General features: G+C 44.2%; 1 protein-coding gene across 3 annotated transcripts in view; it reads left to right on the top strand.

Annotated features, from left to right (window-relative positions):
* Positions 1–4,606: 4,606 nt before the first annotated feature.
* Positions 4,607–25,039, top strand: part of SKAP2 (src kinase associated phosphoprotein 2) — a 163,107-nt gene continuing 142,674 nt past the window's right edge. For all 3 annotated transcript variants that reach the window (XM_051963490.1, XM_051963491.1, XM_051963489.1), the window contains exons 1-3: positions 4,607–5,326; positions 15,948–16,053; positions 16,754–16,779. In XM_051963490.1, the coding sequence (XP_051819450.1) occupies positions 5,260–5,326; positions 15,948–16,053; positions 16,754–16,779 (199 nt within the window). In that variant the 5' untranslated portion in view covers positions 4,607–5,259. The remainder of the gene's footprint in view (positions 5,327–15,947; positions 16,054–16,753; positions 16,780–25,039) is intronic.

The raw sequence follows: 25,039 nt of genomic DNA, 5'->3' as shown, positions 1-25,039 counted from the left end.
GAAACTCAGAATGAGACATGGCCAGTGCAGAAATTTGTTTTACTTCATCCTCCATATTTGTTAGGGAAGCTGGATGGCATAGTTGATAGAGTATAAGGTCAGAAGTCAGGAAGACCTGAATTCAAATGTGACTTCAGACACTTACTAGCTGTATAACCCTGGGCAAATCATTTATTCCCGTTTGCCTCAGTTTTCTCACCTGAAAAATGAACTAGAGAAGGAAATGGCAAGCCACTCCAGTATCATTGTCAAGAAAACCCATAGGGGATTATAGAGAATTGAACTAAACAACAGCATACATTTGTTATAAATTTTTTCTTCTTAAAAAAATTGTTCAGAGATTAGAGAGGGAGAGAAAATAAGTGCTTGTTAATGCAAAAAAGTAAAATTAAATTTAAAAAAGAAAATAAAATATAGGATGTGGGTCAGACCATATCTGACTTTTCCCTCCTCTCTCACAATTTTAAGATGCCCTAGTCATTTCCTTCTAAAGCTCCACCATTTCTGGTTCTGTAACTTCCTCCTTCTTTGTCAGAATTAGGTTCAGGAGTACAGTTCCCTCGTTACTTCCTTCACTTCTCAAACAATTAAATTATTATTAAAGAAAGAAAAGGATTTATTTAAGTTTCTTTGTTTTTGAGAGACAAGAAAATGTCTAAACACCATAAATCTATTATTTTTATATCACACCTGTACCCCAGGTTCGTGATCTCTTTTTATCCATATAGATCCTTTTTCTGTACAGGTAGTTTGTACCTCTCCATGACTGCCACTTTTTCTCCATTGATCTCAAATCTTCTGCACTATCCTCTCCTTGAATCTCCTCTTAAAAAAATATATATTTAAGAATGTAGAAAAGGCCTTTCTTTTCTAAGGGAATCAAAATTTCCTTGATCTATTTTTTTTTTTTCCAATGAGGTTAACAACCAGATGGTATGAGAAGCAGTGAATGGATTAGCATCAGCACCAATGGAGAGAAATTTTATGACATCAGGAAACCACTGAATCCTTGAAGTTGAAGCAAACCCTCTCCTTAAGGCCTTCCCTCTAGTCATCAAGTCCTTTCTGTCAAATCTCAATGATTTTATAAAAGCAAATTTGCCTTTTAGTACTCAGATCTAAAGTTTATCTTATTCATTCATTACTCATGCTTTGTACATTTCTGCATAGATATCTGAAATCTGTGAATTCCCCCCTCCCCCAATCTTCTCGGATATTTTCTCCTGGGTTATTATTCCTCTCCATGGTTATTCTTCCTATGTTGTGCCTGCTGCTCTCTGGTGAACAACTTGGCAGATAATGGGCATTTTCCATCTCCCGCCTTTCTTCTTCAATTTAAAATCCTCTTAATCAAATTTGCAGGACTCCAAAAATTTCAAGGACTTCACCTTTGTATTAGGTGTACTTTGCCTAATGTAGGAGGGGAGCAGAAGCCCAAACTGATGGAATTTGAAAAGTAAGGAAATGTGAAGTATTGTAATGCTGGAGAAACTGAGGCAAGATAGAGATTAGAGAGTTTTTAATATTTTGTTTGAAAGAGGGAGATTGTGCTGGAGGCATGATGCTTCCAGGGCTGATGTCCAAAGCATCCAGCAGCTAATGTGTGCTTCCCATGAAGTATATATACATGTGGCTCCAAGTTACCAGGGGGTAGACTGAGGCAGGGGCAGAGTCAGAGTAAGGAGAGCTAAACGGACTATCAATCCGGTTCTGACAGGATGGGGGAGGTACTGGACATTCTGCTAAGTAGCGAAGGGCTGGGGTCATGATGTCTAAGATAAAAGGTCTTTCTCCTTATCTGGATCATGATGATTAGGAGGGAGGGGTGGTGTTGCAGGATTGAACAGAACAATTAGGAACTGAGGCCAAACATTTCAGGGAAACCGAGGTAGGACAATTTAGGGAAACTGAAGCAAGACAATAAAAGGGAACTGTGGCACAACAGTATCAGTTATAGTCAACTTTAAAAAATGAAGTTAATAATGAAGAAGAATGCGATCTGATAATATCTGAATGCAATGTATAGGGTTTAGGAAAGATCTTTGGAGGAATGGGGAAACCATAACAGATCTGTAGGCAGAGGGTTTGGAACCACCAAGGGGTTTAGGGTAGAGACACATGAAAGAAATGACTTTCAGAATTGGTCCTGGAGAAAGAAGGAGGGAATGAGTTCAAATTTGGAAGAGAGATCAGCCTCAGTGAAAAGTAATAACTCATTTCCTCTGTTCCTAGGAGAGGAACTTGCTGCTAAGAAGGGAGTATGAGGATGAGGTAAGGCTGCATAGCCTCATTCTCAGAGAAAGGAGTTAGTTTAGATGTTCTAATTGTGAGGGTGGGGCCAAAGGGATAAGGATGAGAGAAGAGGTTGCTGGGAGAAATAAGATAGGGAACAATGACACAGTAGAGAAGGATTGTGGAGGAGCAGCAAAAATCCTTTGGAGGTCAAGTGACCAATTTGTGGTTAGACTTTGTTTTTTTCTCAAATGATACTGAACAACTCTAGAACAGGAAAGGAGAGATTCAAGAATGGGGGCTTCCCAGAGAAGACTTGCAGATGGTTGTAGCCAAGACATTTCTTAATGCACAGGACTGGATGGCGTCCTAGAAGTAAAAGGAACCTCAAGTGTCATTTGGCTCAATTCAAATAACAAAAACACGAATCCCTATATCTCTAAGGAAGGAAGGAACCTATCAAATTCCAGGCACTGTGTACTTTACACATATTATCTCAGTTGATCTTTGCAAAACCCTTTGAGGTAAATGTTATCTCCATTTCAGTTGAGGAAACTTAGATTAGAGGACTTGCCCACGGTCACATGTTTGAGACTAGATTTGAATCCATGTCCTTCTGATCCAGTCCCCAAAATATCCTGCACCGCCTAGCTGCCTCAGTCTTTGGTCATCTAGCTTCTGCCTGGCAGGAATGCTCTATTTCCAGGGTTGCCCATTTCCCCTTCATGAAGCTCTGGTCAGGATCTTTTAGAATACTGAGTCAAAACCTCCTCCTTGTCCTTTGGGACCAAGAGAAGTTCATCCCCTCTGCCTCTTCAGACATCTTCAAATGTCTGAAATCAGGAAGCTTGATCTGGATATCATCATCACGGTCCTGTCTTCCGACCACCTGTAGACTCTCAATGTCCTTCCCAAATGGAGGCTCCGGAAGCAGACACAGGAGTCTGACCAGGGCAGTGTCAGGGCATCTTCCTTGCTCTGAATACTGCCCATGGATTCCAACTAGATGCGGACTCCTGACTGCTGGGCCACATTGCAGACTCATCTTGACCAAAATCCATCAATGAAAGGAATTGTTGCACTGGCAACCACACCCTATATTTATTCAAACTGAATTTACCCTCCTCTAGGATGTTTCATTTATTCATTAACATTCAACCTGGTCCCAGCCGGGGTCCTCCTGAGTCCCAGCTCAGTGGGAGACGACCCCCTGCTCAAAGTGAAGCACGAGCACTTCCAGGCCGGGAAGGCTTCAGGCTGAGCTGGGCATCAGTTACCTGTGTGTGACCGGGAAGGCCCAGCCCAGCTCAATTTGCCCAGGCTCCTGCATTTTTGGTCACACCCATTTATGAAAATCAATTCCTGACTCTTTCTGACCTGGGAACATCTTAAATGAAGATTCTCTGTAGTCTTTGCTGTTTAGTTGTTTTCAGTCTGTGCAATTCTTTGTGACCCCATTCGGGGTTTTCGTGGCAAAGACACTGGAATGGTTGGTCATTTCCTTCTCCAGCCCGTTTTGCAGATGAGAAAACTGAGGCAGACCGAATGAATCGATTTGCTCAGGGTCATGAAGCTGGCAAATGTCTTGGCTAGATCTGAACCCAGGTCTTCCTGACTCCAGGCCTGGTGCCCCACCCACTGTGCCACCCTTAGTCTTCTCATTTGTAAAATAAGGGTCGGGGTCAACTCTAGGATCCTTCCTGGCTCAAAAATGGGGACCCTCTGTTTGGAGGTAACTTAAATGCACACAGGCTGCTTCAGAGAACACAAGCGAAGCCTCCTGAGGGTCAGCCGTCCCACAGAAGTCAGTCCTCACAAGCACTCGCGCCGCGCTCCCGCAGCAGCTGAAGCTCGCTAGATAACGGGGGTCATGGCCTGCCCTCCCGGCGCTTACACCCAAGGGCGGTGACTTCGGGGGGCGTGGCGAAGAGCGAGCCGAGGGAGGTCAGGAAGCGCTTCGTAAATGCGCGCGGCCAGCTCCCGGACTGCATGTGTAGGGCTCTCGGTCCGGGGCTCACTTCCTGACCTGCGCCCGCCTCTTCGGGCTTTGCTTCCCCTGAAACATTCTGCCCGAGGCTCTTCCAGCCCCTAAGTTTCGAAGCTCCCAACCGTGCGCAGGAGGAGCCGGCCCAGTGCAGCTGCAGCCCCGCGAAGAGATTTGTTTCTCTTAGCCCCCATCAGCCAGGCTGGGGCGGGACTGGGGCTGAGTGAACTCGAGGACCCGGCTGGAGCTCGGGCCACGCCCCCCAGCGCACCGATAGGTTCCCCGAGTCGGGGGAGGGGGTGTTATACCCATCCCTGTCCTCTGATTGGCCAATCTTTTCAACTAGGTGGACTCAGCCCGCCTCTCTCTCCACCCTCCTGTAGGGGTAAATAACAGAAACAAGACAATGGGAGGGGCAAACAGTTTAAGAGCCAATCACAAAGGGGTCTTTGGAAACCGCCCCGCGGATAGGCTTCTCACGGAGGACTGGCGGAAGACCTGAACTCCGGGCTTTTCGGCGAACTGAATGGGGCCGCCATATTTGTTTGGGGTACGTGTTTACGTCTTGCCGGCTGGGTCTCAGTGGAGCTGGGAATCCCGCACGGGTTGGACGAACGGGAGGGCGGGCGCCCCGGCATGTTTGGAGGCTCTTGTCCTCCGTACCCAGATAGCCTAGCTATATGACTGGCTGGACTCTCCGAAACGCCATTGTGTGGTGGGCGTGGCCCGCAGGGTGGCTTGGGCCGCGCAGGCGCCTAGTGTTTTTTCTTCATCCCAGACACCTCCCACCCTCCCCCCAAGAGGCGGGGCTCAGGCCGGAGTTGGGGCGGCGCAGGCGCGGTGAGGCACGCCTCTATCCCAGGCCCCGCCTCTCTTTTCCGGGAGGGCGGGGCTCGAGTGGGGGCCTGGCCGGCGGCTAGTCCAGCGGTTGCGGGCCACCGGGCTGCCCGGGACTTCCTCCTTAGGAGGTAGCTCGGCCGAGGCAGGCAGGCAGGCAGAGAAGCCGACGGGCGCGCCCTACGTCCGTTCTTCCAGCCCTGACCATGCCCCAAGCCGGCAGCACCTCCTCTCCCGGAGCCATCCCTGATGAAGTGCGGAGTCTGCTGGCAGGTGAGACGGCGGGGGGAGAGGGGACGGCGAGCCGCGGGGGCCACACGCCGCCGTTCTGAGCAGCTGCGCGCCGGCCGGTGGGGGAGCCGGGGCGGAGCCGAAGCGCGGGGCGGGGAGCCAGCCGGGCCTGGGGCTCAGCTTGGAGCGTCCGAAAGGGAAAGGAGCCCCGGGTCCGCCGCGACCAGGGGTGCCCAGGGGAGAGCCCATCCATGACCCCTAACGAAGCACAGCCGGGGTCCCGGCCCTGGGAAACTAAGTCCGGGGGAGGACCAGGAGGGAGAGCCCCCAGCCCAGCCCCTCCTGTGACAGAGGGGGAAACTGAGGCAGGGGAAAGCCTGAGAGGGAGCTCTGCCAGCCCATCCTCTCCCATGGCAGAGGGGGGAGAAACAGGCCAAGGAAGGACCAGGAGGGAGCTCTGCCAGCCCATCCTCTCCCATGACAAGGGGGAAACAGGCAGGGAAGGACCAGGAGGGAGGTCCACCAGCCCATCCTCTCCCATGACAAGGGGGAAACAGGCAGGGGAAGGACCAGGAGGGAGCTCTGCCAGCCCATCCTCTCCCATGGCAGAGGGGGAAACTGAGGCAGGGGAAGGACCAGGAGGGAGCTCTGCCAGCCCATCCTCTCCCATGACAGAGGGGGAAACTGAGGCAGGGGAAGGACCAGGAGGGAGATCCACCAGCCCATCCTCTCCCATGACAGAGGGGGAAACTGAGGCAGGGGAAGGACCAGGAGGGAGATCCACCAGCCCATCCTCTCCCATGACAGAGGGGGGAGAAACAGGCCAGGGAAGGACCAGGAGGGAGCTCTGCCAGCCCATCCTCTCCCATGACAAGGGGGAAACAGGCAGGGAAGGACCAGGAGGGAGGTCCACCAGCCCATCCTCTCCCATGACAGAGGGGGAAACTGAGGCAGGGGAAGGACCAGGAGGGAGGTCCACCAGCCCATCCTCTCCCATGACAGAGGGGGGAGAAACAGGCCAGGGAAGGACCAGGAGGGAGCTCTGCCAGCCCATCCTCTCCCATGGCAGAGGGGGAAACTGAGGCAGGGGAAGGACCAGGAGGGAGCTCTGCCAGCCCATCCTCTCCCATGGCAGAGGGGGAAACTGAGGCAGGGGAAGGACCAGGAGGGAGCTCTGCCAGCCCATCCTCTCCCATGACAGAGGGGGAAACTGAGGCAGGGGAAGGACCAGGAGGGAGCTCTGCCAGCCCATCCTCTCCCATGACAAGGAGGGAGAAACAGGCCAAGGAAGGACCAGGAGGGAGCTCTGCCAGCCCATCCTCTCCCATGACAGAGGGGGGAGAAACAGGCCAGGGAAGGACCAGGAGGGAGCTCTGCCAGCCCATCCTCTCCCATGACAAGGGGGAAACAGGCAGGGAAGGACCAGGAGGGAGGTCCACCAGCCCATCCTCTCCCATGACAGAGGGGGAAACTGAGGCAGGGGAAGGACCAGGAGGGAGGTCCACCAGCCCATCCTCTCCCATGACAGAGGGGGGAGAAACAGGCCAGGGAAGGACCAGGAGGGAGCTCTGCCAGCCCATCCTCTCCCATGACAAGGGGGAAACAGGCAGGGAAGGACCAGGAGGGAGGTCCACCAGCCCATCCTCTCCCATGACAGAGGGGGGAGAAACAGGCCAGGGAAGGACCAGGAGGGAGCTCTGCCAGCCCCTCCTGTGACAGAGGGGGAAACTGAGGCAGGGGAAAGCCTGAGAGGGAGCTCTGCCAGCCCATCCTCTCCCACGACAGAGGGGGAAACTGAGGCAGGGGAAAGCCTGAGAGGGAGCTCTGCCAGCCCATCCTCTCCCACGACAGAGGGGGAAACTGAGGCCAGGGAAGGACCAGGAGGGAGCTCTGCCAGCCCATCCTCTCCCATGACAAGGAGGGAAAACTGAGGCCAGGGAAGGACCAGGAGGGAGCTCTGCCAGCCCATCCTCTGCCATGGCAGAGGGGGGAGAAACAGGCCAAGGAAGGACCAGGAGGGAGAGCCCCCAGTCCAGCCCCTCCCATGGCAGAGGGGGAAACTGAGGCCAGGGAAGGACCAGGAGGGAGATCCACCAGCTCACCCTCTCCCATGACAGAGGGGGAAACTGAGGCCCCAGAGATGAAATGCTTTCCCCAGGGCCTTAGATCCTGGGCTACAGATGGGGAAGCCGAGGCAGAAGGTGAAATGGATTTCTCCTAGAGCCCAAGAATCGTGGCTGGAAGGGCCTTCCCGGAGCACTGGTCCACCCCTTTTCTTTCTTGGAGGAAACTGAAGCTTGGGAGATGAAAGACTTTATTCACACCTACCAGTAATGTAAGGGGGGGAGGGCAGAGTCATGGCTGCTTGATGACCCCAAAAGCAGGGGCTTTGAAGTTCTGGGCTCCTCATGGGTCCTGCCCTGGTCAAGAGGAGAAGGACATGTGGTCACTCTTACCCACAGACATCACCCCCTAGAATTCTGTAAAAGGGGGAGGCTGATTTCATTGGGTTCATTGAGCTTTTCCAGAAGCTGCCTGCTTTTCTGCTGCCCCTCCCCACCCCCAGGTTGTTCTCGGTTCATTTTACTTAAGATGTTCTTGGCAATTTTTTGGTTTTCTAGTTAAGAGTGAAGTGGGGGAAGGAGGGAGAAAGGGGAAGGAAAAGGGAGGGAAAAGGGAGGTGAGAAGAAGAGAGGGAAGGGAGGAGGTTGGAAGGGTTTCTTTTATGCCCTTTTATGAAAGAATAAAACCTAAATTTTCGTAGACAAATAGCAAGAGTTTGATGACGCAAAGGGATCTTGACCACTTTACTTCGGTGCTTGGCAGAATAGGGCGCCCCAGAGAATGAGCTTTGTGGTGTGGGTGCAGCCTCAGCTGCCATGTCATTCCAGGAAGGGCCTCTGTGAGAGCTGGGTTACTCTTGTCTTCAGGGGAACCCTCCGTATCCATTTGGGGTCCATTATTCCAGCCATTCCCAAATCAGATCTTGATTTCTCTTCTGTTACTTCTGAAATGTGTCCTAGGATATTTGTTTTGAGCTTCATGCTTTATTTGTTGGGGTGGGGGATGGATAGTGGCCCGCCAGAGAGATGATCACTGTCTACCTGACCTTGACCTTTGAGGCCTGGGGCCTGGTCTACCTTTTGTGAAATGAAAGAGAGAGATTGGGGGCCTGATACTTGTGCTTTCTCCATGGGGAAGGCAAGCTCCCAAGGAGCCCCTGTAACCTCTTCTTGGCTGAGGTCGTTTTGCCATCTTCCCAGTTTCATGTTTCTGTTAACAACTGTAAGTGGGCGGCATTGTTTGGTGGAAGAGGCGCTGCCTCCTGTTAGCCAAGTGTCCAGGTAGGGAAGCCCAGTGGCTTTGCAGCTTGGTTTATGCTTCTCTTGAGTCCCACTTCTTACTCATGTCAGGGATGCCCCAACTCGGATGTAGGAGGATAGGATTTTTTTCTTGTTACTGGTTAGTATCCTATTCGGATATTATTTGGAGATAATATTTGGAGACAGCTTAATGCTATGCCTGAGACATAAGGGGTGCATCTTCCTTCTTCCCCTCAGGCATTTGTATAAAAAAGGGCCCAGGCTATTCTTTCTGAAGGCCCGGGGACTGACCGAGTCATCCAGATGTCCACAATATAGGAGAGATCCTTAAAATCAATGAGACCTTAAGATTAGGGACTGACAGAGTTTGAAATGTTTGTTTTTTTTCCCCTAGGATTTAATTCGTTGTTTTAAATCAGAAAGCATTTTAATTTAATAATTTATTTTAATAATCGAGGGATTATTATGCACTCATTACACTTTGAGAATTTATCTGAGTGTCGATTTGGGCAATAAATGCCTGCCCATGTTTTAAGGAGAAAGGTTAGGCTCCATGAGCCAGGGGTCCCACCCAATTCCAACATGGGTCTATTTCCTTTAGGAAAGTCTTCTGATGGAATGGTTGGGCGATATGAACATCTTCTCTTCCCCTTAAGAAAGATGTCTGATGGAATGGTTGGGCCATGCGAACATCTTCCTGCCTGGGGCGTTCTGTGGCATTAGGGACTGAGGGCCTGGAGTTTACATATTTGATGGGGGAAAATAACTGGTCTCAGGCCACCAGGTGGTGCAAGGTTCGTGCCAACATTCCCCGGGCTTAGAATGAGCCCTGGTGGAGAGCTGGCCTTTAGATGGACATGGAGGCCCATCAAATTGTGGAGATCTTTTTGAAGATGCAGTGACAGCTGGTGTTTCTTAACTGCTGCTAGGGTCCTTATGAGCCTTCTTCCACAGGGAATCAGAGGTCACCGTCTGCAAGGAGTTCATGTTCAAATACGATTCTAATTTGATTCTTCCCATTAAGAAGAATGGGGACCAAGAGATACCCGAGTGAATGAAAGTTACCTGGATGCTGCATCTTGTGATTTTTTTTTTTTTATTCTGTTTCTGGTTTTGTTCAGGCTTTGCCGTCCTCGTGAATAAAATTTATCGTTGTCCTGCATTGTGCTGTGTTTATGCTGCTGGTAATATTGACTATTCCTGCATCCTCAAAACTGTTGATCATCCTCTAATTTAAAAAACAAAAAATTTCTAGCTCATTTTTTTCCCACATACTAATTTTTAAAAAAATTTTCTGTTCTTGGAAGCCAGGTTGTCATAAACACACTTAACAAAATGATAAACTTTACAAATAGACATATTTCGGTTTGCTTAGTTTACCTTCATTTTATCTGTCATTTAAACCTTAGAGTCTAAATTTTCCTTCTGTAAATGAACAAATTATTCATGTAGGTAAGAGAATAGGAAAGCTTTATGGCATGTGCTGTTAAATAAAATTCCATTTTCTTCATAATAAAGGGAGAGACAGGATCACTAAAAGTCACCAATAATCCCAAATTACTATTTGGATCCACCTTCTCTTCTCCAGAAATCAGTTGGAGTTTAATCCATGTCTAGCCCTGGCTTTTACCTTCTGACCAGGTTACAATGGATGAAGTGGGAAAGGCAAAGGGTAAGACCCGCCATTTTAAATCCATTGGGTCAGTCACTTAGACAGAAATTTTGCCCATTCGATTACCTTCTCAACTCTAAAATTTGAAAAATTAAGGGAAAGTAAGTTCTGGGATCCGGTTTTCAGTGGATCTAGTGATGATGAAGCCTGGACAGCCAAGCCAGGCAGCTGGAACTCTGGCCAACAGACAGTTTTGGGGCTCAGCCTTGGCATCAGGTGGCAGCCCTGTCTTGGCTATTGAAGCATCTGCCAAGAGGATCTCTGGGAGGCTGAAGAGTGTCCAGGTGAAGAGGCCCCATTTCCCCACTGTAGAAGATGACCTTACCTTAGACCAGCCTTACCCAAGTTCCTCAGGATTTTGTGGTCAGTATATTGGGTTTATTTTCCCTCTAAAATTAGTCTCACCATTTTTTTAAAGTTCCCTATAACACTGTTCTGGGGCACCATCTGAGTATGTAAAGGGAAGACTGCCACCTACTGAGTCACCAGGAGCTACCTCCTTCAGCACCTGGATTTTCCTGACAAAGCATGGCTGCCTAGGCCAGGCCCAGTTGGCAATTAGAACTGAGGAGATTCTATCCAGTAGCATGAGGGGCGATGGGGAAAGTCTGACCGGAAAGTGAGCCCGAGCCTCCCGGCAGGCAGAAGAGCTTTGTGTAGGCAAATCCAGCTCATCCCCATTTGTCTCTGTACTGGAAACAGTCATCGGCATCTTTTTGTTGCTGTTATTGTTGTATTCCAGATTGATTTCCTAACCCTCATCCCCGAATGAGCCTCTTAATTGTTCCGAATCATTTTCCGAGTTCCTCTTCTCAAACGGCTATTTATTCTTATTAAAAGGGAATCCAAATATACCGAACAATGAGCATTATATGAACATTTCTAGATAGTCTTTGCAGATACCAGTATTTAAAGAAGAAATACAGAGATCTTCTTGTAAGAAAAGCCTCTAGTGATTCGAAACCCAGTTGAGTTGTCTCATAAATTTGAGATTAAGTGTCATCTATGGGTGATAAAAATGGCATAGGGTAGGTTTTATATACTCATCATTCACTTAGTTTGTCTTTTTCAATTAAAGCCAAGTCTATCTTTCTCATCCCAGTGAGTTTACATTTCTTTTCCAATCATATGCCAGCACATTACAATAGACACTCTCGAACAATGACTAGAGAGCACATTTTAGGCTTCTGGGCAGTTTGTTGTGCTTTGAACATGATTTGTGACAAGGCCCTGATTTTTATTAATGTGTGTCTTTGCCAGGCTCCCTCCTAATTGTAGCCTAGCCACAGAGCAGTGCAGAATTTTGGTTACTCTCCGTTTTCAGAACAAAATAGACACTAATTTAGCGTCCGAAGCCAATTTAAACGGAATTGTCCAATCATTTGATTCTAAGTGATTTGGGTTTATACTCTTATGGCTGTAATTCTCCTTATGCTTCTCTGTTGGGAGGGGGGGGTCACCCCAAATTTAAGCCTCCACCACACCTCAGATGGAATAATTGATCAAAGCAAAGGCTCGAGCATTGATTAATTCAATCAATCATTGTTTTCAATTAGCTGCTTTCCAGCTCAAGGTATCTGGTTCCATTGATCTTCCTGGGCCCACTTCTACCAGTTTGCCTGTTCTCACTGTTAGGTTTCTAATGGGCAAGCTTGTCTTTTCCTTCTGACCCTTGCTCAAATGCTAGGCTGGAGTCCCTCCCCAAACAGTTTGGAGCCCATGCGTTCCCATGAATACCAAATGAAAATATGTTCCCAGCTCAAAAAAGTAAGAGGGATGGGAAGTGAAGCAGTCAGGGCCACATGGGGTGTTGTGTGATCGATCAGTGTGCGCACTTAGCCTAGTGATCATACTTGAATCCTAAGGTGCAAATGTCCTGAGCTTTTCAGGGTTTTCTCTTCATTGAACTGAGGTTGGGGGTGGGGGGGGGGGAGAAGTTTGGCAACTGGAAGGTTGATTTTATGGCTTGCAATAGAGTCACAGACTTAGCACCCTGTGATTTGAGAGGAGGGCAAAATCCTCAGTGAAATTTCTGCATAATTGCATAGGGGCCATCCCACCCTGCACACTCCCAGGGGAACTGCTGGCTCTGTTATTGTTAGCCTGTTAAAAAGGACTATCCTGTCCAACCCTGCTTTGGGGTATGATTTTGACCACCCCTTAGTCACTCTAGAAATGCTGGTGAAAGGAGAAAAGGAACCTTATTGGGTGGCTTGGGCAGGTAGCGCCCCCCCCCCCATTTCCGGTCTGACTCCTGCCCCAGGCCCCATTTTGTCTTCTCTTTGCCCTTGTGTTCCAGAGATGGTGTCAGAGTCTGCCTTGGCTACTTTGCTCCTTAGCCAGGAAGGATGGCCGGGGTGGGGAGTTTTTTATCTCGTAAGGATGCCCAGAGGAGGCCTGGCTTGGTTAGTATCCACTGCCCAATCCTTCCTGCATGACCTCAGCACTCTGGGCATAGGAGAGGAAGATGGGAGAGGGGAGAACTTGGAGCAAGTGCAGTCAGTTTATTTTGTCCCTGGCCAAGGCTTTTGGCCCTTCCTTTCCATGGTGTAGGAGCTTCCATTTCATCAGTGTGCCTGGAGCTCCAGCTGCCATCAGGGTGATCAGTTGGAACATTTTGTATATCCTTGTTCTCAGTAGGTAGATCCCCACTGGAATCCGCCCTTCCCTCCCTCTTTGCTTACTGTGGCTCCCTGAGCCTTATCTTTCTCAGCTGTGAGCTGTGTGGGGAGACTGGCTGAAAGGAGGGGTGGAGAAATCCAGGGACCCTGAGTGACATCCCCCTAACAACTGTTGAGCCAGTTAGCCAAAAAAATCGGTGTTAGCTGTGCTAGGCAGACCAGGTCAGAGTGGGCCCCCAGCTGGGACGCCGGCTAGCCACATAGCATTCATCACAACTGGAAGGAAATAGCTTCAGGTTCCCGTCCCACAAAACCAGCTCCCCGGGCCTTGCTGGCTCCCGTCTGCAGTAAGGCCTTTGCTGATGGCCAGCACCAACTGGGCCACCCTACCTCCCCAGCCCCGTGGGTCTCCTCTAGGTGTCCTGGGAGCAGCTCCCTCTCCCTTCATAATTGGTGGAGGATTCTAAAGAGGTTCCCAAGGATGCTGTGAGCTCCAGGAGGAGTCCGGCAGCGAGGAGGAGGAGGAGGAGGAGGAGGAGGAAGAACAGAGGAAGAGGGAGGATTGACCGGGAGGGTGGAGGAAGGGCAGCCCTTGGGCAGCTGCCGGAAGCCTGGCTCCTCTGGGGTCTCCTAGTACTGGGGATGCTGGGAGCCCTCCGAGATCAGTCTGCTTAGATTATGAAATGGCATCGAAGGTAGGGGTGGGGGGTGGGAGGTGAGAAGGAGATTTCAGACCGCCCAAAGCCTACCGTTGCTCCCCCTCCCCTTAAACTTGGTGCCCAATGTGAACGCACATGGGGAGCAATCCCCATTCTTTCCCGTCCTCTCCCACGCCCCACATGCAACGCTTAGCCGTCCTTGTGATGAGCCCCTATCTCGGCACCTCCGTCCGCCCCAGGACCCCAACTCTCCCCTCCCCCAGCGCCAGGATTTGGGAGGGCTGAATTTTGTAAAGGAATATTGCAGCCTTCTTACTTTATTAGAGAACTGAAATGACTTTTGGAAGAAATAACTTTTGGGCCGTAATTTGTTCTGTTATTGCTTGGGGAGATGCCGAGTGGAGTCGATTTGTTTAAACTTGGGTTGCATAATGAAAATGTAAAATAGGCAATTAAATACTTGAGGAAGGGGGAATTAAAGACAAACATTGAGAGAAAATACCATTAAGCTGACGATTCACTCGGCTTTGTGCTCGGCGTTTTAGCAAAGAATAGAAAAGAAACGAAAAGTTGACTTTTCTATTTCTCTTGCTAGCGCGCGATCGGGGCAAGGTTGGGAAAGCCCGTGGCTTGTTTTTAAGTGGAAGTTATTGTTTGAATGCTTAAAGGGTGGCTTAGTGAAGGAAGAGAGACTGGGGGAAATTGGGGGAAAAAATTAAACCTGTTTCTCAAAGTTGCTTTGGGCTCCATTGAGAATTTGAATGTACACTTTCCGAAGGCGAAATAAATGCCGTAATCCGAACTGGTCGAGTTCTGAACCTCTTCCCTCCCCCCGATCTGGACGCCCCGTGGGACAAAGCCTCCTCGCCTGTTTGATGGTTTCATTCCGTTTTGATGTTTCTGAACTTTGACATTTATGTAACATTGTCTCACTTAACTGATGGACTAATAGCTGAGGAACTTTGTGGGTTTTTTTTTTTTTTTTTTAATGAATGAAAAGATCGAACTTTTTTTTTTTTTTAAATTTGGGGTAGGATAGGATCTCCTTCACTAATTTTCCATAAGGTGAAATTATCTATATTTTTTCATTTGTTCAAAATGTATATTGAAATCAGGCATTGAAAATTATGGTTTCAATTGGAAATCAGGCTCACAGATTTTTCAGGTCACTTGCATCTTTGGTACATGGGAACTTGGGTAGCTTGAATAATTTTGAATAGACAAGAGTGTCTATTTTGTTTTGAGAAAATCTTCTCATCTGTAGAAATCAGGTGATAACAGTAAACTTTGCCGGGCTTTCTTTTCAAAGGAAAGCCTGGTAAAGAGAGTAGAAAGCCGACTGGACACCTGCTAAGGACTAGTACAGTGAATCCCAATCCTGATTTTATGACACAGGAGAATGTTTTCAGTAATGATCTCCCAGGGCACCTTGAAATTCCGAAAACACTATTAGTATGTTTTTTTTTTTTTTTTAAATGGCCATACAATGATATCTGGGCTACTCAAAAAATAACAGAGGTGCTATAAAAAGCAGCATAAAAGCTGAGGTTAAAATCCTTCTGATAGAGAACTAAATGCCAAAATATGCTTTGAAATTTATTGAGGGTTTTTTTTTTCCTAAGCGAATGAGGCAATGCAGAGAGATATATATGAAATTACAAATGCCTAACTTCTTGTTCGATCTATTTTTCAATAATGGAAGAAACTATTTGTGCTTCCTTTCTGTTTTTAAAATAAAGTGTGGGGGGGCTCACACAATCTTGAAAGTGATGACTGATTTGGAGAGTGAGGTGGGAGCGGATTCACTTGGAAGTCTCAGCAGGAAAAATGGAGGCCTGTTCTTCAGAAGGATAAAGGGAATGTCATCGCTTAAAAACAAAACAAAACAAGACAAAAAACAGGGAAGGAAAGTGTGCACCTGAAATTGTGTTTCCTGGGGGGTAGGGGGAACGGCTGTCTAATCTCATTATACAATATTGTGAATACTTTGGGCACACAGGAACTTAGACAATTACTGTAGCAGGCATAAAAGCTCTTGACTTGATTTTATATGTACGCTTTAAACTAGAGCATATATTTTATGGAGTATCTTAGTTTATTAAAACTTGTGCGCTTCTCTCCAGCTTAATGATGTTCAACATCAAAACAGTCTTTGCTGTTGTAAGCATAAGCAGAGCAGACAGCTTTGTGGTAGCTCAGTGGCTGGCACATTTGTCCAAGTTGGTATTTGAAACATGTTTCAACTGTTATGCTTGGAATTGAAAAATAACATTAACAAATGTTACCCATACTAAACACCTATAGGCAGGAACAGTCCTTGTCCTTGTTTCTCCAGGGAATGATCTGCTCTCATCATTTGTATCCTTTTTCTCATGTTGCCTTGTTTAGATCTTGAGACATTTGTAGCAGAAACACTCAAAGGGGAAAATTTATCCAAGAAATCAAAGGAAAAGAGAGACTCCCTTATTAAGAAGATAAAAGATGTAAAGTCTGCGTAAGTCCCTTGATTTTTATTAATAATTTCTCCCTTATAAACAGTTTTGTAATTATCATTTCAATAAGAAATTTGATTACTATGTATTAAAATTACATTCTGATTTAATTGGTATTAAGTATGGAGGAGTAAAAAAAAAAATCCAATGGTAATAATACTAGAAGTGGAAATAAAGAGATTTGTTTATGCTTGTCAAAAAGTTGCCTCTTAGATATATTCTTGATTGTATATCACGAAAAAAAGGTGGTGTTAGCAAAATGTGGATATTGCTGTTTAAGCATTGTTAGAGTCTGATGATGGCATGGTGCCTATGGAACAAATTGAGCCTTCTGGATGTAAAATGTCATTTTCCACATTGGAGACTGTCTTCTCATTTTTAAGCCTCGAAATGGTTATATATGTAGCCTCAAGTGAAAGCGTGTTAAAGGATTTTTTAAAAGGCAGAATTTTGTAGCTCTTAAAAAGAAACTGCTGCAATTTTAATTCTGTTGATGAGTTTCGACCTATTCTGTAACTTGACAAATATTGGGTGAATTTCGTTACTCCAAATGAGAACATTAAGGAATAAAGCAATGTAAATTTGTAACACCATAGAAAAACTGAGAACCTCAGAAGTTGCCCCCTGAGTTATTGAAGCCCTTCTTTTGAGTAGTCTTTGATTTTCAAATGTAATGTTTTTTTGTTTGCTTTTGTTTTGCAGCTATCCTCAAGAATTCCAAGACAAAGGTACATTTTAAATGCTTAGTTTGTTGGAAGTTTTAAAACCTGTTTCTCTGTTGTCTTTTTCTCTTTGAGCAAGTTAAATGTTTGAAGTTTAATAGTTTAAGTCAGAATTTGAATTTTCAGTTTGCACATTGACAGACCTTCTAGGACGAGGGTGTTAGCTCCCCCTGCTGAGAAAAAAAATTAAAAACCTCATCTCCAGGATTTACTCTGGGCACAGCTGTTCTACGAGATTCGAGCAATTTAATAACATTTTTAGGGCTTATGTTACTCAAAGCATATTACAGGAGAAATGTGGTAGGTAAGGTAATCTAGCTGATGTTACACATTGAATATAAAATAGAAATAAAAAAATAGCCCGATGTTCCTTAAAACTCAATGGACAATGTGATAGAGAGAGGAAGCGTTTGTTGAGCCACATCCTTAAAGGGATGTTTTTATTCTGGTAATTGCAATTTAATATTTAAAATAATTTTTTATTTTTTTGATTAAGACATTATTTTGGATGGCAACTTTCAATAGGATGATTTCAAAGCTGTGGAGAAATGGATTTTTTTTTTTTAATGTGAATCAGTGAGCATCATGGACATTTTCAGATTTCAGAAAGGGGTGAATTTCACATTCCTTGAAAAAAAACACCATGAATTATATTGTATATGCCAGGTTTTCTACTAGAACTGAGATAAAATTGTGGGGCTGAGTTAACATCAGATTTGAGAAGCGGAACCTTCACTCCCTTGGTGCAGCCTCCTGTTCTGTAACCAAACCTGCAATGGCCCTATTTCCTTGATGCAAATTTACGAGGTCATGACCTGTAGCCTGTGGATGCTGGTATGAGGGTCACAGTGTGAGGTCAGCAAAGTCTATGTGAAACTGGATTTGGGATTTGAGGAGAAAATAGCATGGTACCTTTGAGCTGGGGATAGCAGATGCCACAACCTAATTCATATCTATGCCATCTGAGAGTGAGAAGGCACTGCCAGTTTGAATAAATGGAGCACTTTTTCTATAAATCTGAAATCAAACAGGTGAAACGAAATCACACTGTTCATTTTAAAATATTTAAAAAGATATTGCGCATCCCAGGATTTGAGGGTCAGAAGGAACATTTTTCTTCTCCCCCCTCTTTTTCCTTCCTTCCTTCTTTCCTTTTTTCCTTCCTTCTTTCCTTCCTTCCTTTCTCCCTCCCTCCTTCCCTTTTTCTTTCTTTCTTTCTTTCTTTCTTTCTTTCTTTCTTTCTTTCTTTCTTTCTCTTCCTTTCTTCCTTCCTTCCTTTCTTCCTTCCTTCCTTCCTTTCTTCCTTCCTTCTTTTCTTCTTTCTTTTTTGAATTTCTTTCCTTCCTTCCTTCTTTCTTTCCTTCCTTTTTTCTTTCTTTTTTTGAATTTCTTTCTTTCTTTCTCTTCCTTTCTTCCTTTACTTTTTTCCTTCCTTTCTTCATTCCTTCCTTCCTTTCTTTTTGTTTAAATAATTGAAGCATTCTCTCTTAAGCAAATATTTATTTTCCCCTTAAATCTCTGCCTTCATTTCTATAGCGAATACAAATAATTTTCTCTTCAAGTAAAATATATTCATGGTATTATAACTTGAGTTAAATATTAAACCAACTTATAAATTTTAACTGCCTTGCCTTTTATAAAGACTTGTTTTTTTTTTTTTTATTTAGGGATAATGTTATTATAATGTACTATAGAGGTAGCATATTCCCCTTCCCTCTTCCCTTTTAAAGAGATGAATAGAAATATGCACATGATTTTTTGATCTAGAAATGTTTTCACTTTAGTCAACTATATTGAACTCTTTTATTGGAACCTATTTGCAAGAACATTTAAGAAGTAAAAAAATATGAAATCATGCTGTTAATTGAAAATGATTCAATAACAGAAAATGATTCAACAAATTTTTGGAATTTCCCCTTTTCTCTTTTTGGATCTGTTCAGGTATGTCAGTATGAAAATTGCGTTTCTGAGAGAGATATGCTCAGTCTTTAAGGAAAAAAAATTATTTGGTAGAAATCAAAAAATGAGCCCAACCTGATAAAAGAGCAAACTATTTTCTGCCACAAAGCTATTTATAGAACATACTTCTGTACACCGTTCTGGCAGGTTAGCTCTTCCTCAGCTCTGCTTATTAAAAAAGCAAGGCGAGAGATCAGCTGGAAGTCCATCATTGAGACACAGGGAAAGCCTACGGGAGATTGAGCCATTGGGCCTCCATTTCCAAACTTGAAGCTCTTCTAAAAACAATTTCCCCCAAACTTCTGGTTTGCTAAATCATGAACAGGTGAAGATTTGGATGCAGGCCTAGGAATTGGTGATCGGAGAAGATAGAATTCTGACTGTGTGTGAGAAAGATGGGGGGAGGGAAGAAGAGAGGAGAGAGAGACAGAGACAGACCTAGGGGGAGCAGCGCCTGCTGAAGTTTCTGGTGCAGCTTTTGTCCCCGGGCAGAGAGCTCTCCTCTTCTCTTTGGCTCTAGCCTATATGGGTCACCTTGAAGTAACCTAAGGCTGACTCTCTCCTCCATGTTCACGGTGCCATAATAGCAATCTTTGGGTGCCTCTGTTTTTTCTCCTTTTAGCATCGCTTGAATACGAGAGATGCCTGCAATCAACAGTCCATCAAGGAGAATTTATGGCAGGCTTGCTCGTGCCCATCCCTGTGCTGGGTGCACTTATTCTAATCCTGTTCTTTATTTAAAAAAACCCAACAACAACCACTACTAAATATCCAGATTGATATTATTGAAATAAAAGTGCAATTTCCAAATATGATCATTTTTGATGTAAATTTTTTTTTTTTTTTTTTAGTTTTAGTGTTTTTAGAGCAAATAGAACTTCCACCCTTAAAAAAAGCATTCATACACATACCCTTGAAAGTATGATTTGCATTTTGGGAGGATTGACAATTTCTAAAATGAATAAATCAACATACTGTTCAAAGCATTAAGCCGAAGAGAATTTTTCCTTTTCAGTCTGAAATAAGAATAACTTGCTTGTGTTGAAGCCTTTCCCAGATTCCCTGGGCCCCTGAATGTTAAAGCTTGACTCTTAACTTTTCATCTGTAGAATAGGGATAATCACAGCATCTCCCTCCCAGGGTTGTTGTGAGGCTCAAATAAGATAATAGTTGTGAAGTGATTTACAAACTTTAGAGCTCTATCTACATGGTAGCTATGATTATTATCTGCTACCCATGTGCACTTGTCTCCCCAGAGCAGGCTCCAAAATAGCTTTGTTGCTGGCAATGCTATTTCTGAAAGGCCTCTGAGGAGCTGAATGAAGGAAGCAGAATGGGACTCTCCTTTTTCTATTCCCTTAAGAGTATTGAAAGCCCGACTTGTTCTTCCATACAGCTTCTAGCTGACAAACCTCATCAATTAGGTAGCACTGGGATTTGGGGTAAAATTTTCAAATTGTTCTCCACATTATTTTCTTTTATATGATTGGAATCTAGATCTCTAGAACTTATCCTTAGCTCACCTCGTTGCTTTCAGTTAGTTTAAGGGTTATTTGCTCCATTTAGACAGGATCATTTTTTTATTTTAGATTTTAGACCTCTTCTTTTTTAAAACATTTCTGATGTTTGAGAATGACAGCATATTAGTGAGTGGGAGTGTGTGGTATAGATAAGATAGTAAATGGATTAAATGCTTTGAACTTTTGGGGAAAAAAACATAATTTGTATTAATTAAATATAACAAGAATTCCTGCTTTAATTCCTTTAATAAATACAAGACATACAAGATGGCTTTTACCAAAGAGACTACTGGAGGCGCCTGTTAGTTTCACAAAAGGATTAGGCTGAGCCTTCGGCTAAGTAGCAAGCTTCCCAGAAGGTTGGTTTACCAGAGGGAAAGAACATTGATCTTTCGATCCCAAGACCTTGATTCTTCCTGGGCCCTGTCACTTCAGTTGTGACTTTGGGCTGGCCATTTTTTCTAGGTCTGCGTTACTTCTCTGTAAGCATGGAGAGCCACGAACTGGGTTATCTCTATCTTACTGATGTTTCCTGCTCACAAAATCTGATTTCTAAGTAGAATTGCATTTAAAAAAATTAACTTTACACATTTGAGGAACCTATCCATTGGCTAATGAGAGTCACTCTTGCATTAAAATAAGGAATAGACCCAGAAGATTGTTCTAAAACATTTTTTTAAACCTAAATTTCAAAGAACTAATATGAACAATTTTCGAGATATGCAAAATAGTTTTGGTTTTGATGATCTTTAGAAGCTGAATAAAAATAGGTGGAATTTCCACCTCCAGACTAGCTGTTTTTTTTAAAAACCTGTCTTTCTCTTTGTTTCTGTAGACAACAGCATAGATCTTGTCTCTAGGCGGACAGTGACGGCACATAGTGAATAGTCAGTGATGAAACGCATATGTGACATTTACTTAGAAATCATTTCCCCATGTCCTGGCCTGTTGGCCAGTCAGGCTTGTGGGCCTGCACTGTGATATTCTGTCACATGCCAGGTATCACTTCGGAAGTTTATTAATGGCCAGAACAAATGGTGTTTATGGCAGGCAAGAAGGCGCCTCTTTTTATTCAGTCCGCAGTGAGCTGAGGCCTTGAGACTGGCTAAAGAGCTCCCGGAACTCAGGAATGCCTCTTTATTTCCTTTCTAATGCTCCTCCCTGCGCAGTGGACTTTCAGTGAAAGTTGGCTCCAGGATGAAATCCGTGCAATTTACTTATAGATTATTTTTTCCCCAGGTCCACGTATATGCGCCATAGGCGATTGTGGGGCCCCTTGGGGAGAAGTAGGAGTCTATTTCAAAAGTAATGCTTGAGACCCAGTATTCTAATTTTTCTGGCTTTCTTTCACTTTGGTGAAAATAGTTGCCTTTTGATGTTTGGATTTATTCCTATAAATAAGCCATCGTATAACAAAAGAGTGACCAAGAGGAGTGGCCTATTTGGAATGACCAGAGCCCCACAAAGTTTATGGACTTCAAGTAGTTTCCCATAAGAAATGTCAGGTTAGAGGCCCGAGTCCACAGTTGTATTTTAGGTTTACAGACACAGCTAAATGAACCAAACACACAGAATGACAGATTAAGATCTTCAGAGTCTAATTTGTGACTTAAATTAATTTTACTTTTTCCAGATTGGTGAGTTTTTTTTTTTTAAATAAACTATAAAATGGGGGATAGCGACCATTTATTATTTTATAGTTAACATTTCATTTCAGAAAGATTAGGATTGCACTTTAAAAAATAAGGGGTAAATTATTTTCTCTATGTTCTTTAGATATTGCTGAAAGACATATCTTTTTAAATGTTTTCATAGGCTTAGAATATAGAACAGTATATCTGGGACCACATCGGGGACTATTTAAGCAAAATGAAGGAGAGGAATTTGAACCGAAATAATACGCCTTTAAAAATTATTTTCCCAAGAAAGAGACTTCTGTAGCTAAATGCAAAATCCCGTATTTTTCTGGACCTATAAGTTGCTACTGAAATTATAGAAAGCAGAGAGTGGAATCAGTGTCTCTTTCGACAGTTAACTTTGTATCGTTAATTAAACTTTTGAAAGTTGTAGGATAAATCAAATGCTTTTCTAGGGAAACAAGAAACAGTATTAATGAGCAACAACCCCGTAATTATCCTTGTGAGTACATAACAGGGACACATTCATGTCTTTTCTTTGTGCAATAACTTTTACAAAGAAGTATTTTTAAACTGATCATTAATTTTATGACCACAGAAATGAGATGCAAAATTTATGCTGTTGTCATTGGCCCAGGCTCAAGGCAGCACTGACATTATGTGTGATTGTAATAGAAGGGCTGCCAACTAATGATTCTATAGACATTTCATTGGAGCACGCTTTTCTTTTAGATGTCTGATTAGGCTGTAATGCTTTCAATTATGTCCGTAAATTGTATTGGATACGTTTACCTGATGCCCATTGTTGGATGGGAGTTCAGTTTCCTATTACATCAATACAGGTTGAACATTTTCCTTTTAATTTATGTATGTCTTTACAGGTATATTTGCAGATACTGAGAGTCCCTGGAGGGAAGGAATGCTTTCTGCTGCTCAACAGCGACCCCTCTGCTTAAGCTTCTGTGTAGCCCCAATGAACCTTAAAGGAGTCATCAGGGCCTATAGGAAGGTGTGAAGTAGGGAGATGCAGGGGTGCAGGGCCATGCTGAAACACTCTACCTTTTCCTTTCAGTGTGTGGGGAAAAGGTGGCCTCCCACCTCCCTGACCTTGAAGTTAATCCTGGCTAAACCAAAAAGTGAAGACAGAAATCTGGTGTGATTTGTTTTCAATAGAATTTTTTTTTTTTTTTTTAAGAAATCCTCTGTGGTTTAAAAAAATTATTTCAGTGAGTTTCACAAAAAGAATGGGTGAATTATAGACAAAGTTAACCTTAAATGGAGGCTGCAAAGCTTAAAACAATGATCAGCATGATCACTGACGTATACTTGTTTTTTCTTTTTTAAACTATAATAACTTGAAATTTCTCATCTTACCTAGCAGAGTTGTCTTAGCACAAAGTACTTTGTCAACAATAGAATGCTCCCTAAACTCAGGTTATGATGGCACTGCTACTTGAAAATTTTTGCTTTAAAAGATGCTCTTTGGATTTGCCAGATTTATCTGTTGGAGGGTTTTTTTCTGTTTGCTTTCAGCTTTGGACTCGATTTTGTTGATTATAGCAGGAACGTGTTATTAAAAAATATCATCCAGATAGAAACATGTTTTAGCCTGTTAGGTATCTCCACATTCATTATAGGATACATCCTCATACAGGTAAAACAGGAATAATCCTTGGCTTGTGGTTTGTGGTGGTCCTTAGCATGTGGTCTCAAAGATTACCTGAGATTGACTTGAATTGGTAAAGCTTTGTGTAGATGTCAGCTCTTACCAAAAGGATCAAGAGTTCTGTCAACAGATACATTACTGTTTTAAAAAGCACCATGCAATTCTTAATATATCAAACCTAAATGAATTGCCTTTGGAAATTTCTTTTGAATAATCTTTCCAAGTGGTGAGTAGTTATTTTCTTCCTCAGAGAAGGTCATGGTAACATGACCAAAGTATATTTGCATCTCTTATTGGACTTGACTTTTTACTGACCTTGACTTATTGCAGAAATCTTAGAGCATTTGCAAGATAAATAAAAGAACATCTTTTGTAAATGCAATTCCCTTTAAAGCTGCAGTGATCTAGCTAGAGAATTGAGAATTGTCTAGTAAGAGAGTTCCAAGAGAATGTTGGGGTGCATGGGCTCCCCGAATCCTAGAATCTGAGGCAGGATCAAATGAAATCACGTCTAAAAGTCTTGTGCCAATTTTAAAGTTCTATATAAATTGTGTCAGTTATTGTTGTTAATTATTATTTCTCCAGTGACTGTTCCATGAAATGTGGTTCTGTGCTTAAAGTTGGCCTTTATAAGCATCTTTCTGGATTTCTACATTTGTTGGCACATGTTTGAAAGGAGTATTAACCCGTTCTCATAATAATTCTTCATAAGGATTATGAATGGTTGTCAAGTGCTTGGAGTAGCTTGAAAAAAGAGATCCTCAGAAATACAAACCTGAAGAATTATCCTTATTTCTTGAAATTCCACTGGAAGGTGGCCAAGACATCCTCGTGCCCACGGGGGTGTGACTGGCAGTGGCAAAGGGGCTGACTGCGTCCCCTTACCGAGGCCTTGGCTTAGATATGGACCAGAATGATCGATGCCCAGCACGACTGCCACATGCGGGGAATTAAAGATGAACGTTGAATCTTCAGTTACTTTGACACAGAAGCCTTGAAAGAGAATGTTGCGAATAATAATTATGTGGTGCAAACGTGACAGGGCATGAGTAGCAACTGGTGTAGGCAGCCGTGCTCAGCCTGTGCCTGCCTTGATGCCGAGGAGAGCAAGACGGCCCAGCCCTTCCTCTGGCAGAGTCCCGTGAGGTGCCTTAGTGCCCAGGAAAGCAAGACTTGGGATGAATCCCGCCTTGCTTTTGTGTCTGATATGTTATCTGTCTCCTTGGATCTCAGAAAGCTCTGCTGTCACATACAGGGCTGAGCTGTATGTGTCCCCCCCAGCCGACCATAGTCATGTTCATTGTTATAGCTTTTTACTTGATATGAATTGAAGTCTGAATCATCTGACGTGAAACTGCCAAGATGAATTTGTTTATAAAAGCTACTTTTTTTTGAAGCTTATGGTAGAGACTAAGAATAGAAAACCAAGGGGGAAAATTGGCCAGAAAAAAACATTTTTTTTAAAAAAGAAAGCAAAAGCTGAT

Source organism: Antechinus flavipes, chromosome 5, assembly GCF_016432865.1.
Source record: "Antechinus flavipes isolate AdamAnt ecotype Samford, QLD, Australia chromosome 5, AdamAnt_v2, whole genome shotgun sequence".
Lineage (NCBI taxonomy): Eukaryota > Metazoa > Chordata > Mammalia > Dasyuromorphia > Dasyuridae > Antechinus > Antechinus flavipes.
This window is presented reverse-complemented; position numbering and strand designations above follow the sequence as displayed.